This window comes from Salvia hispanica, chromosome 3 (genome assembly GCF_029641045.1).
Source record: "Salvia hispanica isolate PSC_SH4W2 chromosome 3, Shi_PSC_v1, whole genome shotgun sequence".
In the NCBI taxonomy this organism is placed as follows: domain Eukaryota; kingdom Viridiplantae; phylum Streptophyta; class Magnoliopsida; order Lamiales; family Lamiaceae; genus Salvia; species Salvia hispanica.
In genome coordinates this window covers 30,099,142-30,117,928 of record NC_142694.1, presented here as the reverse complement: position 1 = coordinate 30,117,928, position 18,787 = coordinate 30,099,142, and the positions used below count along the sequence as shown (strand labels likewise).

Genomic DNA, 18,787 nt, shown 5'->3' with positions numbered 1-18,787 from the left:
TGACACTTTTATTAATGGTGAATATTTTATATAGATAGCTTGTGAATTGTGAATATCTTATATAGTTGTTAGTTGTAAATACCTAATATTTGTTAGTTGTAAATACCTAATATGAGTATAAATATAGAAATACACAATAAATAAAATTTTTGAAAGAGAAAAAAAATATTTGGAAAAATTTACAATATAAGAAAAATAAAAAAGGAAAAATATAATGCAAAAGATAAAATATTTGGAAGTGGTAAATATTTAGAAATTCTATATGAATATAGATATAATACAACTCACATAATTTATTTGCTAAAGATTTGATTTTTAATAAATAAACAGGGAAGTAACAAAAAGAAAAACAAACTTGTGTCTGTTGAGATTTGAACTTAAGTCTCTACCTTAAATAAACTACCACACAACCACTGCACCACAACCACCATATTGATATTGTTGTCTCAATATATGATTAAGGAGTCAATGTTTGAGTATATGTCTTTTCTAATATTTCATTTATCTCATATAAATAGGTTAATTGAAGATGACATGAATTTTAATATATTATTAATAAAATAAAATAAAATGAGAGAAAAGTAATTAAAACAATAAAACAAATGATAGGACGTGTAAATGAAAAAGTAAAAGAGAAGAATGAAGGATAAGTGGTTAAAAGTTTAAGCCACAACACCCCCTCGTGCTGTGCCACAAAATGCAGAAGTTTTCTAATTAAACGGCAATAAACATTTAGTATTCAATTCATTCGACCACCCCTACCCCCACCCCTATCCGGCTATCCCTACAGTGTACCCCCTACCCCAAGTTTTCTATTAATCCATTTACAATTTGTTACATATATAAACGCATGAATATCTAAGAATCAAACTCGACCGGTCCATCTTTATTAACAAAACGATGGTATATTAATGTTGAAAATATGCCTAACGATGAAGTAAACGTGCAATTATACATAATAAGTGCTGACGTGTTTTATCATGTGCTCAATCATCTCTTTTTCATACAGTATAATTGAATCTTGATTTCATTCTAATTGCTTAAAATAAAATATACATGCATCATCACTAAGACGTGTTCGCTTCAACACAAAAACTCTCCACCTTCGATATCTATAGAGAATGATTAAATGGATATATGCGCGCGAACGGTGTGAATACCTGAGCAAAGAAATCATCTATTTATTTTAAATAATGAGTAATTAAACTACAAAAGTGGTATATATAGGAAGCATACTTGAGATACTTCGTGAAAATAAATTACATATTAGCTATCTGAACAATATTCATTTGAGATACTTTTTATTATTTTTGGACATTTTTTACTATTTCTTTAGTTTTTTACATTAAAGGATATTTAATTAATATATTTAAAGTATTTGTTTCTCTCTTTATTTTACAAAAACGCGAGATTATAACCCTCAATTTATATGTTGTGCATAAAAAATGAAAACTAGATTAAGGTTATTTGGCAATTGCAGCCCACAACAAAACATATGTAACACCCCCACTTGGCTCCTTACCAATTAGATATATACTTGTATCTATTGCATTATTATTTATCGTTATAGAAAAAATTATTATTATAATTTAAAAGTAACAATATATATTTTGATACTTTATATATATTTTTAAATCAAATAAATATTTCCTATAAAAAATAGGATAAAATATTATCTATAATATAAAACAACCATAAAAATGTCATAAATTCGATAAATATAATTTAAATAAATATCAAGTAATTAGGAAAGTTTTAATATATTAAAAATGAATTAACATCGCTTTGAGAAAATATAAATATGTATTGATTTATTTGCTTCAAATTTAATTTTTAACGACATAAAACAAAATTTATTAATTTACACAATTCTATAACTATATTTACGAAAATTATAATATACTGATAAAATTTAACAAATAACATTATATAAATTATATTTTATTTACTTACTAGAAATTTAGTCCTTAAAAAAATTACGAAAAAGGAAAATAATAAATACTCTCTCCGTTCCAATTAAGTTAAATCAAAACTTTTGAGCACGAAGATTAAGAATTATATTGAAAAGTATAAGAGATGAATATAGTAGGAAAGATGTAAAGAGAGTAAGTAAATGATGCAATAAAGCAAGAGTGATTGGATGTTTTATATTTTATAGAAAAAATAAATGACTCGGCTTAATTAAGACATCCTAAAAGCAAATACGACTCGACTTAAACTGAATGGAGGGATATTTAATCCATAGTGATATGTTGTCTCATTCTTATTGCACTAAACTACTACTGCAAGGTAAAACATAGTACTACTATATAATTATCAAAGACTCAACCTCAACACTTTATAGCTAAATTTATAATACTTGATTTTTAAAATTTGATTAATGCAAATTAAAAATTAAATAGTTAAATAAAGAATAAAATTAAAACTAATAGGTAACATAAATATATTATTTTGTTTATTGAAAATAATTGGAAAATAAATATATATACAATTATGCATTTATAATGACCTTATACATATTTATCTTCTCTTTATATAAATAAGTATTTTTGACTAAACATGGAAAATACCTACTACAATTGCGTAAATAGGCCCTCGTGTCATTATAATGTGATTAATGAAAGTTATTTGATCAAGGGGAATTGGCACCTAAAATTTTACGAAATTAAAAAAAATTAAGAACTTTAACCTTGACATATAATATGAATATCACAAAATTAAATAGTTATTGAATTTTTTCAGTAGTAACGGAATCCGACTACTTTAAAATGACATGGATAACCAGATATTTGTTATATTGACTTTATAATCTAATCACTCTTATTTTTCAGTAGTAATGTAATGTTTTCGTCGGAGTGGTGTATCTAATGTGATGTGATGATAAATGAGATGTAGTAAAATTCTATCGTTGGTGAAAAAACCAACAACTGTTTATGTTATTATTTTTATGGTATATTTCTATAAATAAGTGAGCAAATCAGGATATATAACATCAAAGACAGGTAAAATAGAACTAATTAAGAAATGTAAAATCATTATTATTTTTCATCGATATTCTTATAATTTTTTTAAATAGATATAGTTTAAATTTAGTCCCTATACTTTGCTATTTGTACATTTTCGATGCATGTATTTAAAAAAAATATTCGCGAGTAGTGATAGAGCTTGGATTTTCGACATTGAGGGGTGGTACTCCCTCCGTTCCAATTAAGTTGAATTAAAATTTTTGGGCACGGATTAAGAAATTTGGTTGAAAAGTAGAAGAGAGAAATAAAATAGGAAAGATAAAAGAGAGAGTAAAGTAGATAATCGAATAAAGTAAAAGTGATTGAATATTTTATATTTTTATCAAAAAAAGAATATGACTCAACTTAGTTGAGACGAAGAGAGTTTTTTTTTTTTTTTATTGATACCGACAAAAGTAGATATGGTATGAGCATTAGAAATTTAGAATAGTCCCTAGAATTAGAGATAAATAATGAGGAACAAATATTAAAAAAATGAGTATTAGAAAACAGAAATGCATATGGTTATTACATATTATCTTAAAGTTTTTTTCAAAGTGGGCATCATCAACAGTCTATATATGTTCATATTGTTCATTACACAGATTTCTATTGTTATGTTCATATTCAAAATAATTTATAAGGCTTGTTACATCCAAACAACAGATGAAATTTTCATTATTATCTGATAAAGTAAGAAAGAAGAAGTGATATGAAAGATTTTATTTTCATTGGCAGATAATTGCCCATCCTATTATGAAATAGAAAAAGGGATCAAATGAAAGATTCTAATTTTATTATTAGCGATAAGTGTTTAGATTAAGGGTTGTATTTACATTATTAGTGGATAATTATCCATCCTAGTGTGAGAAAGAAGAATAGATTCAATTTTAATTAGCGGATAAATGCCCATTTTAGTGGGAGAAAGAGAGAATCCATAAAAAGGGGAGAGAGAATAAAGGATGATTATTTCAAATAGACTAAAATACTTTCTCCAATCCGTCGTAACTTGTAAAATTTGCATTTTTGTTTAATTTGAATTGCAAAAAATAAGAATTTAAATCATAAAATCGAATTATATACATAACAGACAATTTGCATTTGCAGAGGTTTCTTCACACTTGATCAACCTCTCTATAAATTGAAGAGAAATCCCACAAACAAGAATTCGTATTCATCAAACAAGATTCTACCAACTCTCCGCCATTTCTAAGCCATGAACAAAATCGCCACAATTCTGATTCTGATTCTCTCGGCGATTTTCACAATTTCCTCAGTTGAAGCCTTGCAAGCGCCGTTTCACCCCGCCGATGTATTGCCGTTGCTCCCTCGCCAGGTCTCGAAGCCTATTCTCAACGCCCTCAACAGCGCCGCCGACCTGATGCCGTCTTTCGTCGGAGCCGCCACCTCCGCCAACGCCTCCGATTTGCAATGGAAAGGAGCTTGCTTCTACGACTCCACTGCTTGGCTGGAGTTCCACAACCGTAACAACACTCGATTTGGGGGCGGCACTCTTCACCTCAAGGTCATTCTCTTCTCTTCTCCCCTAATTTGATCATTTCTTTTGTTTTAAAAATGATACCAAAATAGATGAATTTTTGAAATGTTGGTTTCCCTATTGGCATAGTGTTTTAGATTGTTTCTATTATTACTATTGAGTTTCAATAAATTTGGCTATTGATTAAAGTGTGTGTTGGTGTTAAGGGATGATTTCCCTTAACAAGATTCCGGAGCCAGCGATCAGTACAGAATTGAAATAAATATATGAAAATAAAATAAGGATAATTGTATTTCTCGATTTTGAGACATGCTCGAATCAATTGGATAATTTGAATAGGAGAGTGATGCTATGTGTAGTTTACCGTGCTCATCTGAATCAATTTTCAGTTGAACAAGCCGCATAGCTTGACATGTATGGATCTCTACGTGTTTGCAACGCCCTTTCGTGTAACGTGGGATTACTACATGTTGGCCCGCGAGCATACTCTTGAGTTCAAAGAGTGGGAATCCGAAGCTGAATATGAATACGTGAGTTGAAACTCTTTACATATTTTGCAGCTGATATTTCTCCATATCACAATTGTAACTCAACTTCTGTGACAATCAGGTTAAAACTAGGGGGGTTTCGATTTTTCTGATGCAAGCAGGGATGCTAGGGACTTTCCAGGCTCTGTGGGAGGTGTTCCCTTTGTTCACGAATACCGAATGGGGCGAAAACTCTAACATAGCGTTTCTTAAGAAACACATGGGTGCTTCCTTTGTGGAACGTCCCCAACCGTGGGTCACCAACATCACTGTTGATGAGATACAATCCGGAGATTTCCTTGCAATATCCAAAATCCGAGGGCGATGGGGCGGTTTTGAGACTTTAGAGAAGTGGGTGACCGGAGCTTATGCTGGTCACTCTGCTGTCTGCTTAAGAGACTCCAAAGGGAAGCTATGGGTTGCAGAATCAGGCCATGAAAATGAAAAGGTGATTTCACTCTTTTCTGTACATTCAGTCACAGGCACAGCCAATTCGGAAATACTATAACGCATTAACATGTTCGTTACGAGAGTTACAATTATTGTGGATCGCATGAGTACCATTTTGATTCGAGGCTGTTTTGTAGGGAGAAGATGTCATAGCTATTTTACCATGGGATGAATGGTGGGAGTTTGAGTTAACAAAGGACGAGTCAAATCCACACATAGCATTGCTCCCTTTGCATCCTGAAGTCCGGGCCAGGTTTGACGTAGATGCTGCATGGAAGTATGCTAAGAGCATGTCGGGGAGACCATATGGTTACCATAACCTGATATTTAGCTGGATCGACACTACTAGCGATAACTATCCAACACCCCTCGATGCTCATCTGGTACTGTATTTCTTTTTTCTTTTTTCTTTTTTCTAGTTCTTAAATCTTAAAACTGTGTCACTTTTTATATTTCTTCTCCTGTTATCGGTCTGCCATGTTCGTTGCAAGCATGAAGCATGCATGGCCACAATGTCTTTCGATTTTCTGTTCTTCTGTTTTAATTTGTGGGTTGTTTACAGGTGGCTTCTGTTATGACTGTTTGGAACCAAATGCAGCCTGCTTATGCTGCTAAAATGTGGAACGAAGCATTGAACAAACGACTTGGAACGCAGGTTTCGTTTACTGTCTCATCGACCTATTACTTACCAGATTTCTTATAAACATGTGGTTGTTGCTGAAGAAACACAAACAATATGATGTTTAGAAAAGTGATATAATTAGTTTCAATCCTGCAGAACTTTACTCTTAGTGAAATTCTTGTTGAAGTGGAGAAGCGCAAGTCATCGTTCGGTCAACTGTTGGCCATCCCTGAGCAAGATAATTGGGTCTACGAAGATGGGAGGTCGACATCATGCGTCGCTTTTGTGTTTGAGATGTACAAGGAAGCAGGGGTGTTTGGCAAACTTGCAAGCTCTACGCAGGCCACTGAGTTCACGGTGAGTAAAGCAAGTCATGTCGAAAGTATAAACTAGCAATTATCTGTATGAATGTAACTCTCAGAATCAACTGGTGTGGAATATTTCAGATAAAGGATGCCTACTCCCTCAAGATCTTCGAAAGCAATTCAAGCCGTTTACCAACGTGGTGCAACAATGGGGACTCTGTGAAACTTCCCTTCTGCCAGATTAGAGGGAAATATCGGATGGAACTACCCGGCTACAACACCATGGATCCGTATCCACACATGAACGAAAGGTGTCCATCGTTGCCCCCTAATTATGACAGACCATCGGGTTGCTGAGGAGTCGTTGTGTTTTCGGGTTACTCTTGCACTACTTCTTGTGTCCTAATGCATAACCACATTGTCTATGTATATGTATGTATGTATGTACATGAAATATACAAGTGTTATTGAGAAATCTTGAGTTTGTTATTGCAATCTGGTTGTCCTTGGAAATGAATATTGAATGGTGACAAGATAGTAGAACTCTTTAGATTTATATAAAAGTTGACAAATACATACTTATTCTGATAAAATTATGAATCAATCACACATACAATACATTTGACATACTAGAACAAGAAAATGAAGTAACATGACATGTCGGCTAATCTTTGAGATGTGTAGTAACATAAATTTGTTAACATCTAAGGAATAAGTTGGAACAGTAACCTTTCTGCATTGTAACTCTAATCGGCAAGGCAGCATGGTGTTTTCTTGTCTCCATTATTCGGTCTTTGGTGGAAAATGATTTCCTCCAGTCGCAATCTTGTACAGGTAGAATACAGCCATCACGACACTGCACACATCACACAAAGCATCCATAACATAAAAATGACAGAAACCACAAAAAACCAACATTAGCAGTTATAGTGCTCACATAACACTCCTCACTCTATATGAACAATAATAAACAAACCTTCTCCGTCGAGATTAGAAGGAGAAGAATGCTATTAATAAATCAATAAGCTCACTTTTCAAAATTTTAACTCGAGGGGGGTAAAGAAAACTTAACTGAGGTTAGTACAGTTACAAATGATGGATATGTAATGTTTTAGTTTAACAAGAATTTCAATGTAGAATAGCTTTATGTTTTGATGTTTTTTTAATGCCTACGGTAAGGAAGACAGAATGCCACAGATATAAGCAAGTGACCTACAACAAATATACAGCCAACAAATATCTTAATTAAAGATTTAAGCAAGATAAAACAATCATAAGGAGTTGCCCTCCCATAAATACATGTAGTTTCAGCAAACTCAGAACCGATGCAACTAGTTAGGAATGAACCCGTTTTGGAACATTTTGATCAGAAATTATCACGTTATGGAATGTCTCAACTGATTCTTACCTGATCCCAGCAACGATACCAGCTGGCATGATTTTTTGGGTTTGCATGTAACGTTGACCCATGATGTATGATAGTGTAGCAGCAATAGCTGTTGGAGACAAAGGCAGGCCAAGTAATTAATCATCCATAGGGGGAAAAAGTAATTATTACTCCCTCCGTCCCTTAAAAATAAGAACTATATCCATTTTAGTCCGTCCATTAAAATTATGCACTTTCAAGGAAACGTTTTTCTCTCCAATGAGGTGGGACTCATTCTCCACTAACAATACTTCAATCACTTTTTCTTTCTATCTATCTCTTACTCTCATGCCCTTTCAAAAGTTCTTATTTTTAAGGACGGAGGGAGCATTAGAAAAGGATGACCGAATCTACGAGTCTAAAGATATCAAGTGGCGATTACAGCATAAAGAACATAACTAATAAGGATCATCTTTGGTACTACATTCTAACTGAAAAAGAAGTGAAAACAGAAAACAAGATAAAAAAACTGGCATGTCATAATATGAAGTTGACAAGTTAACAATGAAGGAATCCACTGTTGAAATCATTATGATGAATTAGCATCTTCTAAATCGACATCTATACAAGAACTAGATTGGGTACCAATCATACCCTCATGAACACATGTTTAGAGTTTAGACGTTTAGACTTCTAGATTCGTTCATACAGAATAGTCTCCCATCTTTCTTACCGATCCATTCTGATTCACAAGATATATCACAGATGCATATTACATCCATAGAAATGCATGAACATGAAAATTCAAGTCTTGTGGTGCAAAATCATCTCTTGATCAATTCAAGCAAAGTGATTCATAACATGAGTCTATCTTATAATTTCTTTAACCGAGTTATAAATTCATTCCAATTACAATTAATCCACTAATAATTGTTTAATCCAGTTATGAATTTGATCTAATCCAGAAAAGTCATACACAATCAATTCATAAAGTCTCTAGCTTGCCCATCCTATCTCTAAAAATCACCACATTGAACTATTAAACACAGATCCAAATTAAGAGATCAACAAAAGAATTAAATTCTTAACCACGAAAAGGGCATAGACAACAATCCATCAAATTCATAACAGCAAAACATACCCGTTTCAAGAATCAAAGCAAGGTAAGAATTTTTGCGCTTGTGAAATGCTTGGAGACTGAGATAACCGGCGAGGACGAGCAGCAATCCAGTGCCGACGCCGCCGCCGAGAGAGGCGACGCTGCCTTTCTTGAGGAAGCCGATCGCGCCGCCGCAAACCAAGAGGAGCCCATATGGGATCGTGAAGCAAAAGTCATGCATTTTTAGAGCTGGATCCTCGGCAAGATTGGATTTTTATTCTGGGAAATCAAGGAAACAATTCAGCGCTGTAGAATTGAGGGGTTTTGCGTGGAGAATTTTGACGAGGAATTGATAAAGAGGAATTGTTCAGGTAAAGAACTACCAACTCCGTTGACTGTGTATAATCTTTTTTTTATTTCTATTTTGATCGAAGTGGGTATGTTGTGTTGTCGTTGAATTAGTTGCCTTTTCCGATTAGGGGTGAATTCCAAGCAATGGAATAACCTTCAAAGTGATTCTCGGAGGTGGATGGATTGTCTTAAAAAATATAAAATCATTAGTATTTGGTGAACTTTTAATATTTTTCATAGAGTTTTAGCCAAAGTAATCCCATTCTTTGAATAATGATCTTAAAAATTACAAGGATCATAATTAATGCAAATATCCTAAGATAAGTCATTCTATTTCTAGGAGACTAAATTATCAAATTTTCAGTTACAGTCATTCCACAAATGATTGTTGCGTTGCCGCGAATTTCTGATGCGTTTTCTAGAGGGATTTGTTAGTATAGGTTTCGAATTAGACTCTTGGAATTTGTACTAAAACTTCCTCCGTCCATCTTTTTAAGAACTATTTTAACTTAATATGAATTTTAAAAAATTATTTGACTTTGTGTAGAAAAGTAAATAAAAAAAGAATATGGATTGTGAGACTATTTATTATTTTTATACAGAACTGTGAGTGTAAAAAGTTAGTGAAATAACCAAAGTATCAAAATAATTCTTTTAAACAATGGACAAAGAGGAGTACTATATTATGATCATTCCCTCTTAAAATTAAGAGTAATATCATTAAACCAAAATGCACGTCAATGTTTTAAAATCAGATCGTGAATGAATCGCTAAAGCTATTGATTCATGGTTCAACTTGTATAACTGATCGAGCCATCTAACCGGACTATAGAAAATATAAAATACTTATATAATCATCAGATAGTATGTTCCACAAGCTCAAATTCCTAAATTTCGCATAAAGGAGATCATAGATATATACTAGTAGTGGTATATATGATAATTGGGCTCCACGCCTTATACAATTGCTCAAGTATTTACAGTGACAGGCTCAATCCTATGGCTCCAACAGCATTTTCCTCAGCTCGTGGTCAGCGTTCTCGTTGAGACACCCCGACCCAAATAGAGAAGTTAGCCACACTTGATCCGACCTCACTGCTTCATCGTCATCATTCCTGTGCCAGCTCCAATACGCATGACTCGAGTTCACTATCCTCAGCTCACCATGACCAAAGCTTGCTTCACGGAAAATGGACCACTCCGGTTGGGGATCCATGTACCTGCGTATTATATCATCAGTGATCATGTGATGATCCCTTTTGTGTACCATTTCACATTTGGGGAAGATGTGGTCGAAACCAAAAAAACGCAACCATACACATAGAACAAGCTTCAGACTAAACCACAATATGCAAGCCTGTGTTTAAGTTTAAGAATAATATCAACTAACACATACACAAACAGTTCTATATAATAGTCTTCCTCAACAGCTGCAATGACATAAATATTATAGCAAAAACTAGTGTACATCTAGATGCACGGTGCATCCACTCCAAATATAGGCTTTAGCAATCCTCAATTAGGGTTTATTGATCACAATTAGAACTTATTAGGAAGATACACCAAAGTGTTCCTCAGATTTAGTTAGGGGTGATCTTACTTGTTTGCTAAACCTTCCCTGTTTCCACCATCACCAATCGTTATGTGGACAGCACCGCAGGGATCTGATCTTCCGTTGTACACACGGTTCTGTTTTTGCCATAGCCAAAGCGATATATGAGAGCTCAGTAAGTAACAGAAAGGAAACAAGGTTTACAATGAAATCTCACCGTGCGCTCATAGGCATGTACATGGCCAGCCAACACCAGATCCACACCAGCAGCACGAAGCAACGGTTCCATGGCTGCCTTCATGTCATCGCCCTCACCCTGATGAGCCTCATTACTGTTGTACCAAGGGACATGAAAAAGCACAAGAAGCCACGGTGTTCTTTTCCGGTCTACCTTCGAAAGGTCACCCTGCAAAAACAACAATCAACAAGATGGACACCCGAACAAGACTCAACAGACGATAAAACTGATTGCATATACTAGATACAAGAAAACAAGCCTCTCGAACTAACCTTCAGCCAAGAATATTGATCAGAGAACTTGTCATAGTCTGTATACGAGCCAAGCATGACGACATGAGCTCCAGCCACTTCAAATGAATAAAACAGGTTCGAAGCAGATCCACTCTCTTGATAGGGCATTTTCCATCTCGAGTTGTATGATTTGAAACTATCCTCCAACATCGGTATGTACTCCTTCTCGTGATTTCCCTGAGTCACCATCCACGGTCTTGCGCTAGCAAGCGGCTGCACCAGTTCCCCAAATGTATCCCACCTGCGCTGCATATAATCCGCATATGAAAGGTCTCCAGGAATCATATGCACGTCGTATTTGCACTGGTTTATGTGATCCAGAGTCGACTTGGTCCACTCGGTCTGACCTAAATCACCCGCCACAGCAAACGTGACCGGGAACCAGGATGGCGGAGTTTTGAGCTGAAATTCTGGACCTTCCCCTCCACATCGGTAGTAATACAGACTGTTGTGTTCCAACGGACCAATGACCGTGTGGTGTATCTTTCCAGAGCTATAGAGAAAATAACTATAGCTAGTGCTCTCACCTTTAGAGGTGAAGCTATAATTTTTCGAAGATGTTCCATACTCAACCACCGAAGGAGAATGCTTAGAGGTAGTGGTCCACGAAACACGCATATGCTTCTCCCCGGCTAAGGAGATATGAACCTAAAGAGCCATTCAGGAAACATCAATACAAGTGTTCCGATACGAAAGCAAGGAAACGCACGGAACCGGTTCCCAATGCATTGCCAAAAAACAGGGATTCCTCACTAATACATTGCAGGAAACATGGCCTAATCCATTTAGCCCTAATTAGTATGCTGACAAAAAGATGAGCTCTAGACTCAAATACACTGAATTTTAATAAAAAATCTACTCAATCCGTTAAGAGCAGAGCAAGAAAAATGCAATCTTGAGATTGAATTCTGATTGTCAACCAAGGAAAAGGTAGTGTGTGTAAATACTAAATAGACCAATAGCAGTAAAGAACCTACTCTCTTATCTCTTACATTAATTATCCAGAAATCCATTTTATCTTGGAACACAAAATCAAATACAGCATCGAAAACCCAAGAAGAGAAATTCATGGATTGAAAATTGAGGTGAATGAGAAGAGAAATGAACCTGCTGAGGCTCGGAAGAGCTTTTTTTGGTCCATGGAAATGAGAGAGTTGCGCGCGGCGGAGGCCTGACATAATCAGCTGTGGCGGCGCAAGAGAGTAGCGTAATCAGCAAAACTACATTCAATTCCATGATAGAATTATCCTTGTCCTTGTGAGTGAATCTGCGATCATCTACAGAGAAGGTTTTGTGAACATAGGATACTACTTTTTCCAAGTTTGGCCTAATGTGAGTTACTATTTGTTTTGACTTGTCGAGCTATTAGAGGAATCACTCATCAAAGAGAAGAGCAGATTATACGTGTAATTAATAATCAGGTCTACCAATTTCATTCATTTTTCCGTTTTAACTTTAAATGATGAAGTTAGTATCTTCGCATTTACGTTTTTCTCTTTATTCATCTATCGATTTTCGATTATAGTGGTTTCAATTTTCAAATCTAAATATACTCACGTTTGTCACAAGTGTTCTCTCGTGTTTTTCTTCTAATATTAGAAAAACAAAATTATTTTCCAATTTAGGAATAACTGTCACTTGTGGTATCAGAAAGTTTTGTCGGAAATATGAAGATCATGTCCACTTAAAATTATAGAATCAATTTTGAAGAGGTATATTTATTTCTACATAGAAAAGATAAATGAATACTCCTTCCATTTTCAAAAAATAAAAAACTTTGAAAACAGCACGGATTCTAATACAAAATTGATAAAATAAAAGAAATGATCAGAAAAAATGAGTAAATTAGGAGAGGGGGAGAGAAAAGTAATAGAGTGTATACTAATGGGCTGCGGAATCCATTTTCCAAAACATAGAGTTTGTATTTTCAGAAAACGAATAGAGCATTATTTTTATTTACCTTTTTCAGTTTCTTATTCCCTTGAAATTCACTATTAATTAAAAATAATAATATTTGTCATTTTAAGAAATTTTATTTTTACAAAATACATATTTATCATTTTAAGGAGGAGATGGGAATTATACTTCACAATTTCTCTACCTTTATAGAGATGGTTTTAGTTCGAAAATTTTACTTTTTCCAAACAAGCATTTCTTGTTCTTTTCATGGATAAATAAATTTAAAATTTATATTTAAAGCACGCTTTACAAAGAATCAGGCATTAACCTCTCTCTATCATTTGATCAACTCACACAAATATTTCTAGTCGTTCAGCAACAGAAAAAGCCATGTGTTTTCATGATTAAATTCATATACGTGGCCACTTATATGTTAAACAGATGCGCATTAACATTATATTCCCATTTCGGCCCATTAAAAAATAAAATAAATATCATGTACATGGATTAAAGGAATAAAACACAAATACATTAAAAGACACAGCTTATAAATTTATCAAAAGCACCCCAAAAAAAAAAACAAAGGAGATTGTGATTTTATAATGGCAATTAGATCATGATATGTAAACAAAATCGGAGCTGAATAACTGAATAATAATCACCCAAATGTTAGTTTAACGAATAACATTACAAGAATTTGCAGCAGCATGTTCATGTCAGCAATTTAGCAGAAACAAAACATCACATCACATCTCAAAACTAAGGCATGCAATCCATATGCAACCAATTCATCCCAACATAAGCAAAGAGCTACAATTATACATGTAGTTTACTAAGAAAACCACCAAACCAGAGGTGGGAGAAAAGACGTAAAACAAAACCGAAATACAGTAGCACAATATATTATTAGATATAAGTCCGATCCGACTTGGCAATATCATATAATAAGACACACTCAGCAAGGCAAAAGCTCCAACTGTTCTCCAGCAATCACTGCAACAATGAAAAATGCAAATATCAAATATTATACAATCAAAAATCTATAGAGCTGGTTGTCAACAGTTCATGATCAGTTTTGCTGGCATTAAAATGAAGCAAACCAGCTAATACTCAAGTTAAATGTATTCTATATGAACCCAAGTAACTAGAAAGAGATTCAAATATGGGTTGCGAAGTAGGAAAAAAGTTCTTCAAGGGAAGTAGGAAAAATGTTCTTCAGTCAAGAGAAAGACATAATATCCCATATATCATACAAGAATTGTTATGGCAAGCAAATAAGTCAGCCATATAAAGTTGATATTGAAAGTAGGTAAATCTGATAGTAGCTTTACAACACATAGGGAATCAATACCTGTTGTGGTTGTTGATAGTTTGCATATCCAGGATAGCCTCCGTAATACATGTTTGGGTCTTGTGGTGGCGCAAATCCACCTTGCACCTCATGCCCCTGTGTATATCCGTAGTAAGCTCCCCCACCCCACTGATTTTGATCTTGCTGAGTCTGAAAAAATTAACAACAAAATCAGAAACCCTATTCAAATAAAGAAGCAGTAAGTCAACATTTTTAGATGCTTGACCTGCTTGTTTGAAGGACTGCGTCCCCATGAAAGACGGATATTCTGCCCTCCTAGTAGAGTACCATTTAAGTTTGATAAAGCTAGCTCAGCACATGACCTGGCACAAAACATTTACAAGAAGCAGATCAGTAGGAAGTTGGACCATGATAGATAACTGCAGGAAGTATCATGATACCTATCAGAAAACTGAACAAATCCACAACGCTTTCCAACTGGTATTTTTACATGTACCACGTCACCATACTGGGAGAATACTTGTCTCAAATGGTCATCGGTCACGTTGGGATCTAGACCACCAACAAATATCTACATTTTCAAGGTGACAAGTGAGTTGAAGGTCGTAAGAAAAACATCATGTAAACAGGGGGGGGGGGGGGAGGTTACGCACTGTTGTATTATTGGGATCACTTTCGCCCTGGGATCCTTGAGGATTTTGATATGAAGCTGCAAGGATAAACAATTGTAAAGATTGGAGCCATAAAATGCTATATAAAATAATCACTGTCAATAATAAGAGATAAATCAATCAAAGCACAGAATAATGGCACACATTGATTGATCCTTCTTAAGATTTTTTCTGAATTGATCCTTCCATCGCTTACTTTCTAAGTAAATTCTGATACCAGAATAATAATATTTACCTCCTTTCTGCTCCAAGCATCTTACATAAAGGTTCAAATATTGTCACTTCACATTAACAAACTAGACAAAACAACTTATATTATGAGAGTTAATATAATTTGTATCCCATAGTTCTGTTTATGCAATTTTCCAGCAGAAATGTAAATACCAATCAGGTTCTAATCACTCTTAAGTCCAACTGACTCTAAGGTAAAAAATTTACCATGAAGGCATGCATATAAGGTATCTTGAGCCTTTATTAAAAATGTTACATCTAGATTCTGAGTCAAAGGTTGCACCCTAATATACACAATTTTCATAACTCCTCCATAGTCCATACCACCTATAACTTTACTATCAACAACATGAAAAGCACGTCAGAATTTAGTTTCCTCCAACAGTCATTACTATACTAGGCTGTCAGGTCTACTGAAACTGAAAGGTATAAATATAATATCAAATGTGTTATGACCAACTTGAAAGTCAAGATGCAAATGTAAAGAAAATCAAAGCATTATAAAGTTTCCATAATTTCAAAAGTCAAAACTCAAAACATTACTTAAGCTAGAGTCAACAATACATATCCATATAAACAAGGGATTTCAGGTAAAACTATAGCAATCAAAACAAAGGCACAAATAAGATCAAATCCAACATAGAGCTCTGTGACTGCACAATTACAGTTGAAGCCAGGTCAGAAAAAGATGAAGTAGGAGTGTCTGAATTACAGCTCCAAATACATCAAAGTCTCCAAGTCATCTAACAGCTATATAGCAGTTGAACAAACAGCTTCTGATAGTATGTTAACAGAAGAGAATCTTATTATTTGACTTAACCAGCATTGAATCCATTCACAATAAGCTGGTAAGAGTAAATGGCCTATAAATATGGTGTTCTGTATATACATCGACATCTTTATTTCTCATTAAACTTAAACTACAAAAGGAGGAAAAATAGGTATACTAAAAAATTAAAAGGAAGGAAGGCACGGACATTGTTGACTGAAAAAGAGGGACTGTATTAAAAGGTAAGCTATGTGCGAGAAATGGTACCCAATTGACTGCTACTTAAAGGGAAAACTTTTGAAAGTAAAGAAATCTGTAGCAAACGAAATGCCACAATCGAATGAAGGAAGCTTATGACATAAACAAATTCAACTGACCTAAACAGAGGCCACGCATTATACGGGAATCATTTCAGCTGAAACCAGTCCCAGGCCCCCGTAAATGAGAGCCTCTCTTTTCCCTGCTTCGAGACAACATGAGTTTTATAAGTCTTTTTGTGTTTTATATAATTATATTATTCCAAGGCTAGTAAAGTACTGGAAGGAAATGCTAGCGAATCTTTGTTTTTATAACTACAAGACCGTTCAAATCTAAAACTCCATAATAGAACTCTACAAGAAAAAACTGGCAAATTGAATTATCTATAGTTCACAAACAACCTGTATAATTGCATACATATACAAGAGATATAGCAAATATTGTTAAGCCAATTTTGACAAAAAAAATAATTGATGATGGGAAAAAAGTTATCTGCATACCGTTCTGAGTTGGTGCATTCATAGGTTTTTTGTTAGCAGCAGGACCAATCCTCATGGGCCTAGTTGAACAGAGAACACCATTCATTTCACTCATAGCACGCTGTTGCTCTCTCTCATCCCCAAACTTAACAAATCCATAACCCTTTGAGCGTCCAGTTAACCTATCTATAACAACTTTAGCACCCTTAACAGATTGGTACACAGCCTTGAATGTTTCCTGCAGGACATAATCTGTCACATCACCCGCCAGATCTCCCACAAAAATTGTGTACTCGGGAGAGTCATCTGCACGCTTATCTCCCGCACCAAGACTAGCCCAGTTCAGTCGGAAGCTCTGTTCAGAATTAGGCATCAGCGCACCGTTATATCCTTGCAGGATAGTTTCAGCAGCAGTATGAGTCCTAAATTCCAGGAAGCCATACCCCTCAGATTGCCCTGTTTGCTTGTTGCGAATCACCTTAGCGGATACTAGCTGCAAACAACAGGCAATTAGATGAGATTTACAAGGATTTAAAAATCATTCATGCCTGAAAAACATGATTGCCTTTGATTCGCAACAAAAATTAAGTGCATCCCCCAACCATATATACACACATAAAAACAAAAAGGGGAAGCAAAAACGCAAAAGTAGTACTCCATCTACCTTTTGCTAGAAAAAAGTATCTAACGAAAAAATCCTAGCAACAACGAATCGATAGGATCTGAAAAAAAGTAAAAGTCTACCTCGCCAGTGCTGTAGAAGCACGAAGAGAGATAGGCCTCGTCCATCCAGTACTGAAGGTCACCAATCCATAGAGATCGAACCTCATCGGCGGCGCCACCAGCAGCGGAGTTGGTTGGCGGCGCACCGTAGTGTTGTTGTTGTTGCTGCTGCTGGTGCTGAGGCCAGAAGTGAGGCGGCTGCGGTTGCGGCTGCTGCGGCATCGTCATCCACTGCTGCTGAGGGGGCTGCTGCTGATCCATCCCCATAGGTGGTGGTGCCATTCCTCCTGGCTGCTGCATCATTCTCGGCTGGAGCTAAACCCTAATTCAAACCTCGGGAAATTTGGGGATTTGAAAGGAGGTCTTCAACTACGATACGGATAAATAAATACGATAGGGTTTCGTGTTTTATGAAGGAATTAATCGGTGATTTAACTGAAGTCGTCGTTCTATATCCCAACGCTTTCATGATAATAAACTTTTCTTATCCTTTTCTTTTTCGCACGGTATAAAATTTCAATAATTATGTGTACTTCGTTGGTTTTATAAGGATAAAAATTCTTTCATTTATTTCCTAAAAATAAAAACTCTTTCTTTTTTAGTTGTATCCTAAAAGTTGAAACACTCCAATTTAGGCAAAAATTCTTCCTATAAGATTGAATCTATTTTCTACTAATATATTTTAGCTTTCTATTTTTCTCTTACTTTACTAATTTTACATTAAAATTTATGTTGTTTCAAAAGTTCTTATTTTTAGGAATAATAAGGTCCAAAAATAGTCCTAAATATATGATGATTTTATGATTTTGATCGTAAACTTGAATTATTGCATCTCACACATTTGAACTCGGGTCGAACTCAATCCAAAATGGACAGCGACGTAAAAAACAAACAGTCAACGGCTGATAAGCTGGTTTTGACCCAATTAAATATTTTGATTATATTTTTTAATTATTTCGAAAATAAAAATTACTCCCTCCACCCCTCTGTAGCCGAGCCGTATTCCTTTTTTGTTGTCCCACTGTAACTGAATCATTTCCTATTTTGGCAAAAAAACACCAACTTTTCTTCTTTCTTACTTTAGTCTCCCTTACTTTATTATCTATTCATCTCTCTACCTTTCCCCCCTACTTTATTCT

At 34.9% G+C, this 18,787-nt stretch overlaps 4 protein-coding genes across 6 annotated transcripts; 1 reads left to right on the top strand and 3 right to left on the bottom strand.

Annotated features, from left to right (window-relative positions):
- The first annotated feature begins 4,106 nt into the window (after window positions 1–4,106).
- LOC125214188 (uncharacterized) lies at window positions 4,107–6,902 on the top strand. Its single transcript, XM_048115096.2, has 7 exons — window positions 4,107–4,530; window positions 4,893–5,033; window positions 5,113–5,478; window positions 5,618–5,863; window positions 6,043–6,135; window positions 6,259–6,459; window positions 6,549–6,902. Exons 1-7 carry the CDS (start codon window positions 4,222–4,224, stop codon window positions 6,762–6,764), a joined length of 1,572 nt encoding a protein of 523 aa, XP_047971053.1. The 5' UTR covers window positions 4,107–4,221; the 3' UTR covers window positions 6,765–6,902.
- Window positions 6,903–6,942: 40 nt separating this feature from the next.
- Window positions 6,943–9,403, bottom strand: LOC125214189 (protein FATTY ACID EXPORT 5-like). Of its 2 annotated transcripts, XM_048115098.2 has the most exons (4): window positions 9,256–9,403; window positions 8,915–9,151; window positions 7,816–7,903; window positions 6,943–7,263 (listed from the first exon to the last, which is right to left on the bottom strand). In XM_048115098.2, the coding sequence occupies exons 2-4, from the start codon at window positions 9,111–9,113 to the stop codon at window positions 7,191–7,193; spliced, it is 360 nt and encodes a 119-aa protein (XP_047971055.1). In that variant the 5' UTR covers window positions 9,114–9,151; window positions 9,256–9,403; the 3' UTR covers window positions 6,943–7,190. The 2 variants fall into 2 exon arrangements, with proteins under 2 accessions (XP_047971055.1, XP_047971054.1); XM_048115097.2 differs by having other exon boundaries at window positions 8,915–9,382.
- A 647-nt stretch (window positions 9,404–10,050) lies between these two features.
- LOC125216601 (purple acid phosphatase 18-like) lies at window positions 10,051–12,677 on the bottom strand. The gene is made up of 5 exons (XM_048118352.2): window positions 12,414–12,677; window positions 11,286–11,954; window positions 10,993–11,181; window positions 10,824–10,912; window positions 10,051–10,443 (listed from the first exon to the last, which is right to left on the bottom strand). The coding sequence occupies exons 1-5, from the start codon at window positions 12,540–12,542 to the stop codon at window positions 10,221–10,223; spliced, it is 1,299 nt and encodes a 432-aa protein (XP_047974309.1). The 5' UTR covers window positions 12,543–12,677; the 3' UTR covers window positions 10,051–10,220.
- A 1,176-nt stretch (window positions 12,678–13,853) lies between these two features.
- On the bottom strand, window positions 13,854–18,030 carry LOC125216602 (polyadenylate-binding protein RBP45-like). 2 transcript variants are annotated; one of them, XM_048118353.2, is made up of 7 exons: window positions 17,670–18,029; window positions 16,947–17,418; window positions 15,171–15,226; window positions 14,958–15,088; window positions 14,783–14,879; window positions 14,557–14,706; window positions 13,854–14,198 (listed from the first exon to the last, which is right to left on the bottom strand). In XM_048118353.2, exons 1-7 carry the CDS (start codon window positions 17,949–17,951, stop codon window positions 14,196–14,198), a joined length of 1,191 nt encoding a protein of 396 aa, XP_047974310.1. In that variant the 5' UTR covers window positions 17,952–18,029; the 3' UTR covers window positions 13,854–14,195. The 2 variants fall into 2 exon arrangements, with proteins under 2 accessions (XP_047974310.1, XP_088924498.1); XM_089068372.1 differs by lacking the exon at window positions 13,854–14,198 and having other exon boundaries at window positions 14,518–14,706; window positions 17,670–18,030.
- Between the last annotated feature and the right edge of the window lie 757 nt (window positions 18,031–18,787).

Coding starts and splice junctions, on each gene's coding strand:
- LOC125214188 (XM_048115096.2), top strand. CDS start 4,222: ATGAACAAAATCGCCACAATTCTGATTCTGATTCTCTCGGCGATTTTC. Junction 4,531..4,892: donor GCGGCACTCTTCACCTCAAG/GTCATTCTCTTC, acceptor ATCAATTTTCAG/TTGAACAAGCCGCATAGCTT. Junction 5,864..6,042: donor CACCCCTCGATGCTCATCTG/GTACTGTATTTC, acceptor GGTTGTTTACAG/GTGGCTTCTGTTATGACTGT.
- LOC125216601 (XM_048118352.2), bottom strand. CDS start 12,542: ATGGAATTGAATGTAGTTTTGCTGATTACGCTACTCTCTTGCGCCGCC. Junction 10,913..10,992: donor TACATGCCTATGAGCGCACG/GTGAGATTTCAT, acceptor TGGCAAAAACAG/AACCGTGTGTACAACGGAAG. Junction 10,444..10,823: donor AGGGAAGGTTTAGCAAACAA/GTAAGATCACCC, acceptor TATAATACGCAG/GTACATGGATCCCCAACCGG.
- LOC125216602 (XM_089068372.1), bottom strand. CDS start 17,951: ATGATGCAGCAGCCAGGAGGAATGGCACCACCACCTATGGGGATGGAT. Junction 15,089..15,170: donor GTGATCCCAATAATACAACA/GTGCGTAACCTC, acceptor TTGAAAATGTAG/ATATTTGTTGGTGGTCTAGA. Junction 14,880..14,957: donor TTTGTTCAGTTTTCTGATAG/GTATCATGATAC, acceptor GTTTTGTGCCAG/GTCATGTGCTGAGCTAGCTT.
- LOC125214189 (XM_048115098.2), bottom strand. CDS start 9,113: ATGCATGACTTTTGCTTCACGATCCCATATGGGCTCCTCTTGGTTTGC. Junction 7,904..8,914: donor TGCTTTGATTCTTGAAACGG/GTATGTTTTGCT, acceptor TGTCTCCAACAG/CTATTGCTGCTACACTATCA. Junction 7,264..7,815: donor GGTATCGTTGCTGGGATCAG/GTAAGAATCAGT, acceptor TGATGTGTGCAG/TGTCGTGATGGCTGTATTCT.